Source organism: Phoca vitulina, unplaced genomic scaffold, assembly GCF_004348235.1.
Source record: "Phoca vitulina isolate PV1807 unplaced genomic scaffold, GSC_HSeal_1.0 scaffold89, whole genome shotgun sequence".
Classification (NCBI taxonomy): Eukaryota; Metazoa; Chordata; class Mammalia; order Carnivora; family Phocidae; genus Phoca; species Phoca vitulina.
The window spans coordinates 2,786,667-2,800,581 of record NW_022589792.1 but is presented as its reverse complement, the minus strand read 5'-3'; the positions used below and the strand labels follow the sequence as shown (position 1 = coordinate 2,800,581).

Genomic DNA, 13,915 nt, shown 5'->3' with positions numbered 1-13,915 from the left:
ATTTTCCAAAGTGGTTGTACCACATGTTATGGATTGAATTGTGTCCTCCCTCCCCCAATTCATATACTGAAGTCCTAACACCCAGTACTTGAAAAATGTTACCTTAATTGGACATGGGACCTTATGGAAGATGAGGTCCTTAGGGTGGGCCCTAATCCAATATGACTGACGTCCTTAAAAGGGGGGAAGGAATTTGGACAGAGAGATGGACATGCACACAAGAAAGATGGCATGCAAAGATGAAGGTGAAGACCATGGTGATGCCTCTATAAGCCAAGGAACCACCAAAGATTGTCAGCCAACCCCCAGACCTCAGGGGAGAGGCATAGGATGGATTCAGCCTCAGAGCCTCCAGAAGGAACCAACCCTGTTGACATTCCTAATCTCAAACATCTGGCCACCAAGAACTGTGAGACAATAAATTTCTGTTGTTTTAAGGCCCCTGGTTGTGGTCCTTTGTTACACCAGGCACAGACCACTCATGCACCATGTTACCCTCCCATGGGCAGCATATGGGGATTCCACCTCCTCCACAGACTCCCCAACACCTGATAGTATCAGTCTTTCTCATCCTAGCCTTTCTGCTTGGTGGCAGCAGCATCGTAGGTGCTTCTAAAGGTGAGCTTTTAAAGCCACGCATGTGGGCCCCATGTTCTGCTGGTGCCCCAGAGCTGATGAGCCACCATAAGGCTCCCTCTGCTCCGGCTGCTGACACCAGGGCTTCCCCAGCACAGAGCTTACATCCATGGGCTCTGGGACACCTCCTGGTTCCAATCCCATGTCTACCACCAACCAACTCTGGGACCTTGGGCTGGCACTTTTGTCTTTCTGGGCCTCAGTTTCCCCAGTTGTAAATGGGCATGATGATAAAAATAGGGTCATCATGAGGATTAAATGAGTAACTAAGCTAACATAGCTAATACACTTAGAGCATCTGGCACAAGTAAGTACTTCATAAGCACTGGTTTTTAGATTTCTCTTTTTCTTTCTCTCTCTATTCTTGATTTTCATCCCCTCCTCTTACTTCCTTCTTGGCACAGTGTTCTCTTTTCTCCAGAGAAGAATGTTTGACTTGTAGACGTCTTCCCTGCCTCTTTGAAAACTGAGCTGGGCACTTCTGAGAATTTTTTTGTGGTTCACATTGAGGCTGCAGGGCACAGAGGAGGGAGACACTTGAGGGTACACAGGCTCACAGCCCTGCCATCTGCCTTGGTGATTTAACCTGGTAGTCAGACTCTGCCTTCATGCACCTCCTCTAAGGGAAGAGTGTGACTGTGTCAGGGAGGAGGGAGGAAACCAGGGGATCATTTCTACATTTTGATTGGGTTTGTTCTTTTTTTTTTCCTGGAGTTTGGTCTGGGAAGTTCTCTTGAGTTTCATGCTGGCTCCTGGGTCCTTTGAGGGCTACATGATTAGAGGGGGCCTTGTCCTTCTAATGGTACCTCTGGGGCTTCCCCCACTAATTGATCCCGTTTCATTTCTGTCTGGGCTTCCAGAGCTCCAGGACTCCACAGGCCAAGAAAATTTGAGAGCAGAGCTCCCCCTTCTCCCACCTGTCAGGTCATACCTGAGTCCCATGAACGCTCACCTGCTTTCCCTCCTCACCTCCCACAGAGCAACGATGCCTCAGGGAACACTTGGAACTGGTTGTACTTCATCCCCCTCATCATCATTGGCTCCTTTTTTATGCTGAACCTCGTGCTGGGTGTGCTGTCAGGGTAAGTCTCTGCTACTCTCCCCATCCCACTCCCCCTCACCATCTTCTGACCATAAAGAGGCCATCAAACCTTTGTTTTCATTCTCCAGGCAGAGAATAGGCCTTCCCTTGTCTTGGGTTAGCCAGGAAGTTATTAGCAAGTCAGGTACAAGTGCACAGGTTGTGCACTGCTGAGAGCACCTAGTGAAAGGACCCATGGAGGCTGGAATCCAGCCCAACCGTAGCTCACAACACTGTACCCCTGGCATTGAGCAACCTTCACCCAGAGAAAGGGGAGCTTCTTTCCAATGCAGACCTCTCATTCAGAAGTCTTTCCCAACCCACAACCCACCACACAAGAAACTTCTGTAGAGCTTTACTTTTTATAATTTACATTTTTAAAAAAGCCAATAGATTGGGTTCCCTCCTTCCCCTGTTTTCCAAATATACTATATATTTCAGTATACAATCAAATATGCATTTTCATGACACATAGTATCCCTTACCCCCAAGACTGAATGTGGGTTTGGGGTTTGAGGGGCTTGATCATAAATAGGTTTTATTTTTCTCGGCATAAGAAGTCTGGGGGCTGGAATGGTGGCTCCACGGTGCCATCAGGGACCCCGGTTCCTTCTCGCTTTCTACTCTGACATCCTTACCAAGCAGAGGCTTTCAGTCTCATGGATGCCTCATGGTCTTAAGATGGCTGCCTCACACTCACAAGAGGGCCACCGCACGTTCCAAACATGAAGAGGAGGGAGGGAACAGGAAGGGGAAGGATATACATCAGGCTACCACAGAAATCTTCAGCTTATGTCTCATTGGCCTAACTTAAAAGAGGGCTGAAAATATTCTTGACCCGAGAGTGCAGAGAATCGGAATGGAGTACCCAGCCAGCGGTGGTTGGCATGGCATGGTTCTGTGGTTTTACTTTTTTCCTCCAGCTGGGTGCAGTTGTTGGATAACGTGGGAAGCTGGCAGAAGTACCCCCAACCCCTATGGTGTTCTGATCGCCCAGGACACCTGATTCCTCGTGTTAAAGTCCACTGCCTGCCCTCTAGGAGTTTCTGAACCCCCAAACACACACACAAGCACGCGCACACGCGCACACACATACACACACACACAGTCCCTAAAATGCTGATAACAGCCAGACCTGGCTCTTTCCTGCTTCTGCAGGGAGTTTGCCAAAGAAAGGGAGCGGGTGGAGAACCGACGGGCTTTTCTGAAGCTCAGGCGGCAGCAACAGATCGAACGAGAGCTCAATGGGTACATGGAGTGGATCTCAAAAGCAGGTGAGGCCCTTTCGTCCCAGGAGCCTCGGAGCACACGGAGGGTCCTGCATGCAGCTCGCAGGTGGGTGAGGGGAGGACCCTGACAGCGGGAGAAAGAGGACCTGGCCTGGTGGCCCCACTTCTCAGCAACAGGAATCTGGAGCAGGGTAGAGAAACTTCCAGGGTGACACCAGGATAGGATGTCACATAATAGCTGAGGAACTTTGGTTGACATCCCAGCTCTGGCACTTCCTAGCCGCGAAGCTCACTTTCCTGCGCTCCAGTCTCCTTGGTTGTTAAACGGAGGTGTGATAGTGTCTCTCTTTGCCGGGCTGTGGGGTATGCAGTAAGATCATCCAAGCTAAGCCACCGAGAAAGAGCAGTGCCCGACACACAGTGGGCACGTGTTTATTGGTTCAGCCATTCAGCAGACGCTTATGGAGCGCCCACTGTGTGTCCGGAACTGTTCTAGACACTGAGGATATGGCAGTGAACAAAAGACCAAATCCCCGCCCTCAAGGCTCCGGCGTTCTACTGAAGGAGACAGAAAATAAACAAGGACATATACTGTTGAGTGCTCCCCAATGCTGAGAAGAAAAATAAAGCAGGGTAGGAAGTGGGAAACAGTTGGAGGAGGTGGGGTGGTCAGAGAGGGTCTCTCTGAGGAGGTGACTTCCGAGCAGACCCGAAGGAAGCCCTGTGGATGTCTAGCAAAAGGGGTTCCGGGCAGAGGGAATAGCAAGTGCAAAGGCCCTGAGGTGGGAACGGTGTTGAGTCATAGCGAGGAAGCCAGTGTGGCCGGAGCAGAATACGTGCAGGGGAAAATGGGAGGAAGCGAGTACCGGGATGTGACAGGGGCCGAATCAGGCAAGGCCTTACGGGTCACAGTAAGGAAACTGGGTTTTATTTTGAGGGAGGTAGAGGTGGTGTTGGCTCTTACACTGTTGTTGAAGTGAGGCTGGGAGTTAGGAAGAACAAAGCAGCTGCCACAATCAGCAAGAGGAGAGCGAAGGTGGCCGGGCAGACCCTTCTCCCTCCTGACCCAAGGGAACCCAGCCCAGGAGAGGCCTGCAGGTGCTGGAGCTTAACTATGTGCTCTTCCTCTTTAGAAGAGGTGATCCTCGCCGAGGATGAAACCGATGGGGAGCAGAGGCATCCCTTTGATGGTAACTGCTCTGAACCTGGCTCGGGGGTGGGTCCCAGGGGAGAACGCAGCAGCCAGTGCTGGGGGGATGGATTGTTTGGTTCTGAGGGGCTTCCAGGGGATGGATGTTCAGAGCCCAGGTGACTCCAAGAACAAACACGAGATCAGTCAGGACCAGGGAGATACAGGCATGGGGCGAATCTGCTTCTTTGGGGCATTTCAGGACCTTGGTGCAGGCTTTACATTTTCTGACCTGCCCTTTCTGCTTTAACCATGTGCCTCAGTCTTCCTCATTCATAAAATGGGCATGACAGTATTAATACCTACCTCACCAGACAGTTTATGGAGATTGCATTAATGCTTCCAATAGAATGCCTACAACAGTGCCTGGCTCAGGGTCAGCCCCATCTGTGTTCGCTAAATAGATCAATAACCAAGAATCCAGCTTACTATTCAGGACAGTTGTCTCACATGTTAGAAATTTGGCTAGACAGAGCAATGACTTTGGATTGAAAAATACCAGGATTGAAAAGGAAGTAAAGGAGCTGGGCTTTATCTGAGTAGATTACAAAATGGGTTTTACTATTTTGGGGGGAGGGGAAGAGATGGACTCATGGGGGTGTCTAAATCATTTTGTTGGAAGTCTGTGCCTGAACTCATTGTTCCCTGGAGAGCTCATGGGGGAGGAATAGAACCTAAATATTGAGGGAAGGCATCCACAGTCTCAGCCTGCCTAGCAAGCGTGCTAAAGGTCAAGGGTGGGCCTGCTTTCATAGGAGTCCCTGTATGTCCAGTCCCAGGCATCCCAGAGGGGAGAGGGTGGCTGAGAGCCCAGACTTAGAGTCAGAGCGAACAGGACTTGATTCTCGTCTTTACCCTTGGGGCAAAATCATGTAACCTCCCTGAGCCTCGGTCTCACGTTTCTAAAATGGGCGTACTCTTACTTCCCACCAACCCGGATGACCACGAGGGTTAATTAACCCAACAACATGTAGCAAGTCCCTGGCACCAAGAACCCAAGGACACCGAGGTATGGTCTTGTCTCAAAAAGGGTAACGTCCTTTTCTCTTGCCATGTTTCCATTGTTGGAGCTCTGCGGAGAGCCACCATAAAGAAGAGCAAGACAGACCTGCTCAACCCCGAGGAGGCTGAGGATCAGCTGGCCGACATCGCCTCTGTGGGTGAGTCCCTCCTGCCCCGGCCTGGTGCTCGGCTCTCACTGATCATGCGAGAGATGGGAGCTGAAGGGCTGGGAACCACGGTCCCTCGATTTGGGTCCCTACTCTGCCCCTTTCCGCCTGTGTGTCCTGGGGCAGATGATGTGATGATGGGAATAACAGCAGTGCCTGTCTCCTAATCCCATTGTGAAAACTTAAACGAAAGAATCCACATTAAGCATTTAGAAGGGTGCCTGGCAGAGAATAAGCTCCCAGTCATGATATTAGGGTTCATTAGTGCTCACTGAGGGGCTGCTGTTATTAGGTGCCAGCTGTGAACAAGACAGGAGCCAAATCCCTACCTACATGGAGCTTGCAGTCAAGTGCAGGACACGGATGTTGAACAGATAATTACCGAAATAAATCTGTCATGGTAATGGTGCTGCAGAGGAGACACCCCGGGTTTGGCCTGCTCCGGAAGAATGGGGTGTGATCAGGGAAGCCTTCTCAGAGGAGGTGACACTGAAGCTGAAAACTGAAGGATGGGTAGGAGTTCGCTATGGCAGTGAAAGCAGAGAGAGCCGTGGGGCAGGCTGTGCTCCGTCTGTTGCTGTTGGTTGTCGCCAAGGGCAGGGTTTGAGGGGGAGGGGACATTTACCCTTCCCCTGCTCACCCCTCCTGATTGTGTTGCTTTTGACCTTCTCTGAGTAATGAAAGTGGGAGAGCATCCAGACAGGGGAAATAACACATGACTCTGAGGGGAGAAGGCATTTAACCTGTGTGGTTGGAGGAAGAAAGAGGGGGCAGGAAAAGAGAGACAGGAGGAAAAACTAGAGGCAGAGAAACAAGAAGGTGGGGGGAGCCTGGGTGGCTCAGTCGGTAGAGCATGCATCTCTTGATGTCCAGGTTGTGAGTTCGAGCCCCACGTTGGTTGCAGAGATGACTTAAAAATAAAATCTTTTAGGGGAGCCTGGATGACTCAGTCAGCTAAGTGTCCAACTCTTGATTTCAACTCAGGTTCATGAGATGGAGCCCCGCATCAGGGTCTGTGCTGAGCATGGAACCTGCTTAAGATTCTTTCTCTCCCTCTCCCTCTGCCTCTCCCCCCCCCCAAAAAAAAAAAAAACAGCAGGAAGGAAGGGGAGAAGGGAATTTAACATATACACATAGTTCCAGTCTACAGGCATCATCTATTCTGTACTCTGCTGTTTTCACTCCACCCTAGTTTTTGACCTGAATGCTAAGTTTCAACATCATTCCCACTGCAGTCCCATACTCCATAAGGGTGGCTACACTGTAGTTTGCTTGGCCGTGGCCCTATCATATGGTGTTGGAGTTGTTTCCAATTTTTGCCCCAATGAGAAGCACCGCTGCGAACATTGATGTACAATTACTCCCCCCACCCTTTGGGCATGTTTCCTTGGGGAATAATTATAGGATCAAAGATATTGACAGCTTTTCAACTTATTATTCACAGAACCATTCTGAGTTTCCAAAGCACTGAACCCATTTATAAACTTGCCAAGTACTCATACGATCACGGATCCCCCATCCCGGCCACTGCATATTTCCCCTTTAATTTCCTTTCCCAGTGAAGTAGGTCTGTAATGATACCTTAAAGCTTGTTTTAATTTGCATTTTTAATTTCTAGCCAAAACACTCTTTTCCTTGTAACGATGAACTAGTTCTATTTCAACTTGTGGAATACATCTGTTTTCCCTCCTTCCAGCAAGTTCAAGAACGGGAGCGCTCCGTCAGTGTTCTATGTATTTGATGGGTTCTGTCTGGCCCACACATTTTCCCAATTAGGTTGCTTCCTTTTTTTTTTAATGCTTTGTTGTATTTTGATAGGCAAATATATTTTGTTCATACCACATGTTTTAAATGCCAGGCGCTGAAAAAAAAAATTGGCATACTCAAGTCAGGATCTCCCCTATGGATAAGATTGGGTACCTGCTCTTAATTGGCAGAGAAATTATTTTTCATCAGTCATTCTAGAAAAGATGGAAAAGTGATACTACCCAGTGTTGGCAAGGATGTGGGGAAATGAGCATTGTCATATGTTGTTGGCAGGCGTGTAATTTGCAATGTTTCCAGTATATGGTTTGGTATTATTTAATTATGGATGTTTATTTTCTTTGACCTAGCATTTCCACTTCAAAAACATTTCTTCCATGTGTGCAAAAGGCCTATGCCTCTTCTCAACAGTGTTGTTTCTGGTGTTCAAAAAAGTGAAAACCAGAGGTGCACCTGGCTGGCTCCGTCAGTAGAGCATGTGGCTCTTGATCTCAGGGTCGTGAGTTCAAGCCCCACATTGGGTGTAGAGCTTACTTAAAAATAAAATATTTTTTTAAAAAGTGAAAACCACAGGATGCCTGGGTGGCTCAGTCAGTTAAGCATCTGCCTTTGGCTCAGGTCGTGATCCTGGGGTCCTGGGACCGAGCCCCATGTTGGGCTCCCTGCCCAGTGGGAAGTCTGCTTCTCCATCTCCTACAGCTCCCCCTTGTTCGTGTTCTCTCTCTCTAGCTCTCTCTTTCTCTCCCTCTCAAATAAATAAATAAAATATTTTTTAAAAAAGTGAAAACCAGAAACAACCCACATGCCCAGAAATGGGGACATGACTAAAGAAATTACAGTATTTATACATGATGGACTATTATGCAGCCAGGAAAAAGAACAGGGTTGCTACTGGCATGGAAAAATGTTTGAAATCAATTTCTCAATGAAAAAAGCAAGTTGCACAGCATTATGTAAAATTTATGATCCCATTTTAAGAACAATATTAAGTATAGGTACTTAAAAATGTGGAAATTGGAGGATTGAAAGGGATTTTCACTTTCTATGTGACATTTTTCTAAAATGTACGAATTAGTGACACGCATCACTTTTGAAATAAAAAAGAAAGTAATTACATAAGTTATAAGTTTAAGTTACTTGAAAGCGACAAAGACTAATTATGAGGAATCTAATGGCTGGCTGTATGGGCAGGGAGGAATTTGGTGGAAAAGCAAAGCTTCACGAAGAAGTTTTTAAACTGGGCTTTATGCAGAATGGGGTGCGTGCATCCATTTATGAGGGCTGCCATGTTATAATACCACAAACTGGGTGGCTTAAAACAACAGAAATCTATTTTCTCACAGTTCTGGAGGCCAGAAGTCCAAACTAAAATCAAGGTATTGGCAGGGCCGTGCTGGCTCTGAAGGCTTCAGAGGAGAACCTGTTCCCTGCCCCATGCAGCTTCTGGGGGTGGTGGCGATCCTCGGCTTCTGTGTGCATCACTCCAGTCTCTGCCTCTGTCGCCACATGGTCTTCCTGTGCACCTGTGTGGCTCCTCTCTTATAAGGACACCAGTCATGGGATTTAAGACCCACCCTAATCAAGTGTGACCTCATCTTAACTTGATTACAGCCGCAAAGACCCTACTTCCAAGTAAAGTCACATTCACGGGTACTGGGTGTTAGGAGTTCAGCACGTCTCTCTGAGGGACACAGTTCAACCCACAACTTAGGCAGGACCTATTTCCATTTACAGAGAATTTTAAGGACCTGTCAATTGCCCCAAATCCCCAGATTAAACCTGGGTGGTGACAGACTACCATCCGCACCAGAGAACATTCTAGACTGCTACTGGCCACCTGTAGCTCTTGATCCCTTGAGTATAGCTGGTGTGAACCAAGATGTGCTTCATTCTAACACATCAGATTTGGAAGTTCTAGTACCAAAAAAAAAAAAAAAAAAAGTGTAAACTATCTCTTTAACATATATCTATACTGATGCTATGTTGAAATGATAATACTTTGGATCTGTTGGGTTTCATAAAATTTCTTATTAAAATATTTTTAAGATCTAAAGATCGCCTGCAATTACAATTCCAGACCACAGAGAAAAATCAGAGATGAGGATGGGTCAAGGTGGAGCGTGAAATACAACACAGATGACAATACACAGCTAATACGGGCCTAGCATGTAGTAGGTGTTCAATTAACATTTGCTTCTCTTTCCCTTCCCCAAGAGTGCTGTGCTTGAGGGATGTGCTTCCGGGCCAGTGATCAGGAAAGACTTGCTCCATAAGTTGGCACGTGAACCAGATCCTCACTGTATCTCTTGGGGTTACAGTATAAGATTATCATGGCCAATAAGCATAATGTGCCAGCATCATGCTAAAGTGTATTCCCCCCCACAGCCCTGCAAGGTGGGAAGTGTGGTTGTCCCCAGTTTACAGATGGAGACACTGGAGCCCCAAGATGCAAGGTGACTTGCCCAAGGTCATTTGGTGGTTGGTGATAGAACCAGCTTTTCAGGGTGGCTCCAGCAAAAGTAGGGGTGGGAGCCTCCTGCCCAGTGACTGAGCTCTACCCCAACTCTCTCTCTCTCCTTCTCTCCCTCCTTCTCCCCATGGAGCATCCCAACCTGACCTGAGACCTTCGAAAGTCTCATTCCTCTCTGCCATGCCCTATGGATGCTTGTGGGTCTGGGCACATCTTTGGGAGCTACAGAGACCAGGGCCAGAAATGCCCCAAGTGGGAAGGACCATGAGGAGCCACCTTGGGGTTCTCAATGCCTGTGAGGTCAGGCAAGTGATGGACATGAGAGAGGGGTCCAGCTACAAGGCCTGGCCAGCTGCTGCTGAGCAGGAGTGTGTTTAGAAATTTGTGAATAGGGAGAAAGTGGCATCCTGCGAGATGTCTGCTGTGTCCAGTGCCTGGCTGGTGGGATGGGGTTGATGCACAAGCTGGATGGACGAATGAGTGACTGGACAAATCAGCTAATGGATGCATGAGTCAATGAACAAGCCAGTGAATAGGTGAAAGAGTGAATGAGCCAAAGAACAATAAACAAATGAGTGCAATTGAAGGTTTTCAAAAAGAGATCATTTAGAAGATAAAATCAGTTCATCCAAAACTGAGCTCCGAACCTCCCCACAAACCTGTCCACTCTCATTGGAGGGCAGGGGCTCAGACCTAAAATCTTGGTTCCTCCCTCTGTCATACACTCACACTTGATCCAACAGCAGGTGTTGACATCTCCCTTAAGGAATACATCCCAAATCGGCCCACTCTTCTGCTTTCTCCGCCACCGCAGAGTCAAGCGGCGTCATTGCTGGCCTGGACCAGTCACCCTTTCTCTGTTCCTGCCCTGGCCTTCCACAGTCTGATCTCCCCACGGCTGCCAGGGGGCGCTTGTGAGCACCTGAGTCGGGTCCCCTCCCTCCTCTGCTCAAACCTCCGTAGTCCCCATCTCATTCAGAACAAAAGCCCAGGTTCTCCCCACAGCCCATGAAGCCCTGCTTGTCCCACACTGTCCCCTCCCTGTCCTCACCAACTCTCTCTCTCTCCCTCAGCCACTCCACTCCAGCCCTACTGGTTTCTGGATGCCATTCCCCAAATATGCCAGGCAGGCATATTTCTGCCTCAAGACCTGTTAACTCTTCCTACAACACTGAGATGACTTAGGTCAACACCTTCACCTTGACCACTTGACTTAATATGGCAGTCTGCCCCATGGTCCCTTCTGGGGCTCCCCATCCCCTTACACTACTTTTTCTTTTTCCCAAAGTTCTTTGTAACTTGCATCACACTATTAATTTACTTTTTTTATTATATTTGCTGTCTCTCTCCCCAAATGGAGATTGGGCCCAGAAAGGCAGGGCTCTGTCTGTTAACTAGTGTATCCTGAACACCTAGAATAGAGTCTGGCACACAGTAGATGTTCCACAAGTAAAAGTATATGCAGGCAGATTCCTTGGTGGTTCATTCCTTGGTGCTCATGCCTAAAGTGAAGTGTCCATGGAAACTAGGGTCCTATTCACACCTCTTCCTGGAGGCCTCCCAAGCATGCAGCATACAGCTCTGCTGCTTGGCCCTGCACCAAGGGTCCTGAGCTCCTTCCTCATTCCCCCTGTGGCATGACCCCCAGAATCATCAGATGTGGCCAGGAAAGGGAGACACAGAAAGTTGACTCCATCAGTGGAGAGCCATCTGCCTCCCCACTGACATCCGGAACTTTCATTGGTTGTTTCCAATACTATTATTTTTGCCTTCTTGTAAGCTCCATCTCTGGAAGGCTAAGCCCTGGGTCATGTTGGTTCCCTCGGGCCAGAGGGCTCACCAGGGAGGCTAATGGATCCCCTGGCCCGATTCCATGCCTGGGCCGCCCATCAGTTAATTTCCTCCACAGGAACACCCTGACATTCTCTATCCTTTCCTTGGCAGGGTCTCCCTTCGCCCGAGCCAGCATTAAAAGTGCCAAGCTGGAGAACTCGACTTTTTTTCACAAAAAGGAGAGGAGGATGCGTTTCTACATCCGCCGCATGGTCAAAACTCAGGCCTTCTACTGGACTGTGCTCAGTCTGGTAGCCCTCAACACGCTGTGTGTTGCTATTGTTCACTACAACCAGCCCGAGTGGCTCTCCGACTTCCTCTGTGAGTACCACCCAGCCCTGCACCCACCCACTCCCCAATCCCTTCCTCACACCCTTTTCCCTTCCCCTCCTCTGGTGGTGTGTGTTCCTTCCTTGGCTCTTGTTGAATCTGTCCTTTCATTTGGGTGGGTCTGTAACTGCTACCACAACAACAGAGCCCATCTTCTTTGGGCCTGGGGGCTGGAAGCTGGAATTCAGGCCACCAAATACTACTGTGATGCTTTTTTAAGAGAGAGGCATAGGGACACTGGTGAAAGGGGCGTTGGAAGAGAGACAGAAAAGGGTAGAGACCACAGAACAGCCAGATAGAGACAGAAACACACATCTAATTAATGGGTGTATCTCTGAGGATGTTAAAATAAGTAATTTGTGGTTGAGAGATGGGGATGCTTTAGGAACAAAGAGTGGCCCTTATGTTGTCTCCATTTTCTCTGCTCATTTCTGACACTCCTGGCTTCTCCCCTCTTCTTTCAAACCTTCTGCTTTTCCCCCCTTTCCTCTCTTGCTCTTTTTGACTTCCTTAAACCTGGAATTCATTTCTAGAAGATCTCCTCCAACAAGTGTGAGGACATCTTGCTCCCTCAGTGGGTACCAGGACCCCTAAGGCTTTGCCCTTCTGGGCCTATTCCCAGATTCCAGGAGTTAGCATAAGATAGTATCAAAGTTGATGGCCAGGTGAGGGTGAGGAGAAGCAGTGAAAGGTAGGGAGACTTCTAACCAGGATTTAAAAAATAAAGAGCTCTGAGAAATCAACAAGAGTAGTGTCTGGGCAGTGAGGAAGGCAAGTCCATGCCCGGGCTCTGGCTTGTGGGCCCCAAGTGAAGATTTCCCTCAACCTTTTTGCCTGATGGCTGCCCTCCTCCTGCATGTACTGGGTTTATCTGACTTAGGTCTGTGGCTTCTTTTCCCTTCTGACCTCTTTTGGAATTGACCCAGACAGCCAGTGGAGATAGTCGAGTCTTCAGCCTAGAGAGGCCCAGGAGCCTGGTCCAGGTCATTGTTTCCTTGTAACCTTCCTTGTTCTCAGTCACATTGGTTGACCCCCCTCAGGACACCCCCCAGGGACCAGCTCTCCTTCTGACCTAGTTCCAAACTTAGTAATTGCATTTGGTCCCCCTGGAGTCTTACAAATGAGGACTCTATACTTCTTGTCTTAACCTCCTCTTGTAGTCTATTTTTAATCTCCCATATTCTCTGCACTAATCACTTTGCTCTGTCTGTCCTGGTTCAGGAACAGGGGGTTGGGACTTCCTGCCCTGGGCCTCTGTGTCTGTAAAGGTCCTTTAATTATCCCCAGTTGAGAAAACTGAGACACAGAAAGGTTAAGTAACTTGCCCAGGGTCACACAGCTAGTAAGTGACAAAGCCAGGATTTGAACCTAGAATCCAAGCTGTGTCTGATGACAGATCCCTTCCCTGGTCACCAGGTGACCTGGATTCTCAATGTCTGCACTGCTCCTAACTCATCATGTGACCCTGGACAAGTCAGTCCCATCATCCACCAATCGAAAGCATCTTCATTTATAAAGCACCCTTTTATCTTATTTGCCACTAAGAAATAAAGCAGTGCTACCATCTTACACTGGGACATGTCAATTTTAAGATACACCCCAAAGTGTGTGTCTTGGAATCAGTGAAGTGTGGTAGTTTCTCAAGGTCTCAAATTTCTCATCTGGAAATTGGAGTTGATGGCCCTGAAAGTTCTTCCAGACCCACCAGTGCTACAGACAATTCTCTCAGGTCTTGTGCATTGCCAGCTATCAGGTTTCCATGGTAACTGGGAAGCAAGCATCTCAGAAACTCTTAAGTACTCCCAGAGTTGTTTCTGGTGGTTCTTAGAATACACCAGATGTTATAGACAGATTTCCCTTGCTGATATTTTGGCCTGATGATCCTAGAGACCTTGGTTTCCTTCAGATACTAGGAGCTCCCTGGAGTCCAAAAAACTAAGGGGAAGTTTCAATCAGGAATGAATGCAAAGGACCTTGACAGTTCAAACCATCTCTTAAAAGAATGATTTAATAAACACCCTTGACTTTCAAACAGAATTAGTTATGTGACCAAAATTGACATTCTTGGAAGTTTTGAGTTCTCCATCTTCCTTTCTATATGTTTTCTTCCCCTGAGACACCCTCCATATCCCCCCTTCCCATCCAGGGGTGAATATCCATACCCTTCCTGATGACTCATCTTCCTACCCCACCAAGAAAGCTCTCTCAGAAAAG

At 48.2% G+C, this 13,915-nt stretch overlaps 1 protein-coding gene across 9 annotated transcripts in view; it reads left to right on the top strand.

Annotated features, from left to right (window-relative positions):
• CACNA1A (calcium voltage-gated channel subunit alpha1 A) overlaps positions 1-13,915 on the top strand; it is a 282,305-nt gene that overhangs the window by 186,000 nt on the left and 82,390 nt on the right. For 5 of the 9 annotated variants that reach the window (XM_032396091.1, XM_032396094.1, XM_032396099.1 and 2 more), the window contains 5 exons: positions 1,615-1,718; positions 2,876-2,991; positions 4,080-4,136; positions 5,200-5,295; positions 11,483-11,692. In XM_032396091.1, the coding sequence (XP_032251982.1) occupies positions 1,615-1,718; positions 2,876-2,991; positions 4,080-4,136; positions 5,200-5,295; positions 11,483-11,692 (583 nt within the window). The remainder of the gene's footprint in view (positions 1-1,614; positions 1,719-2,875; positions 2,992-4,079; positions 4,137-5,199; positions 5,296-11,482; positions 11,693-13,915) is intronic. The other 4 variants (XM_032396095.1, XM_032396096.1, XM_032396093.1 and 1 more) reach the window with 2 other exon arrangements.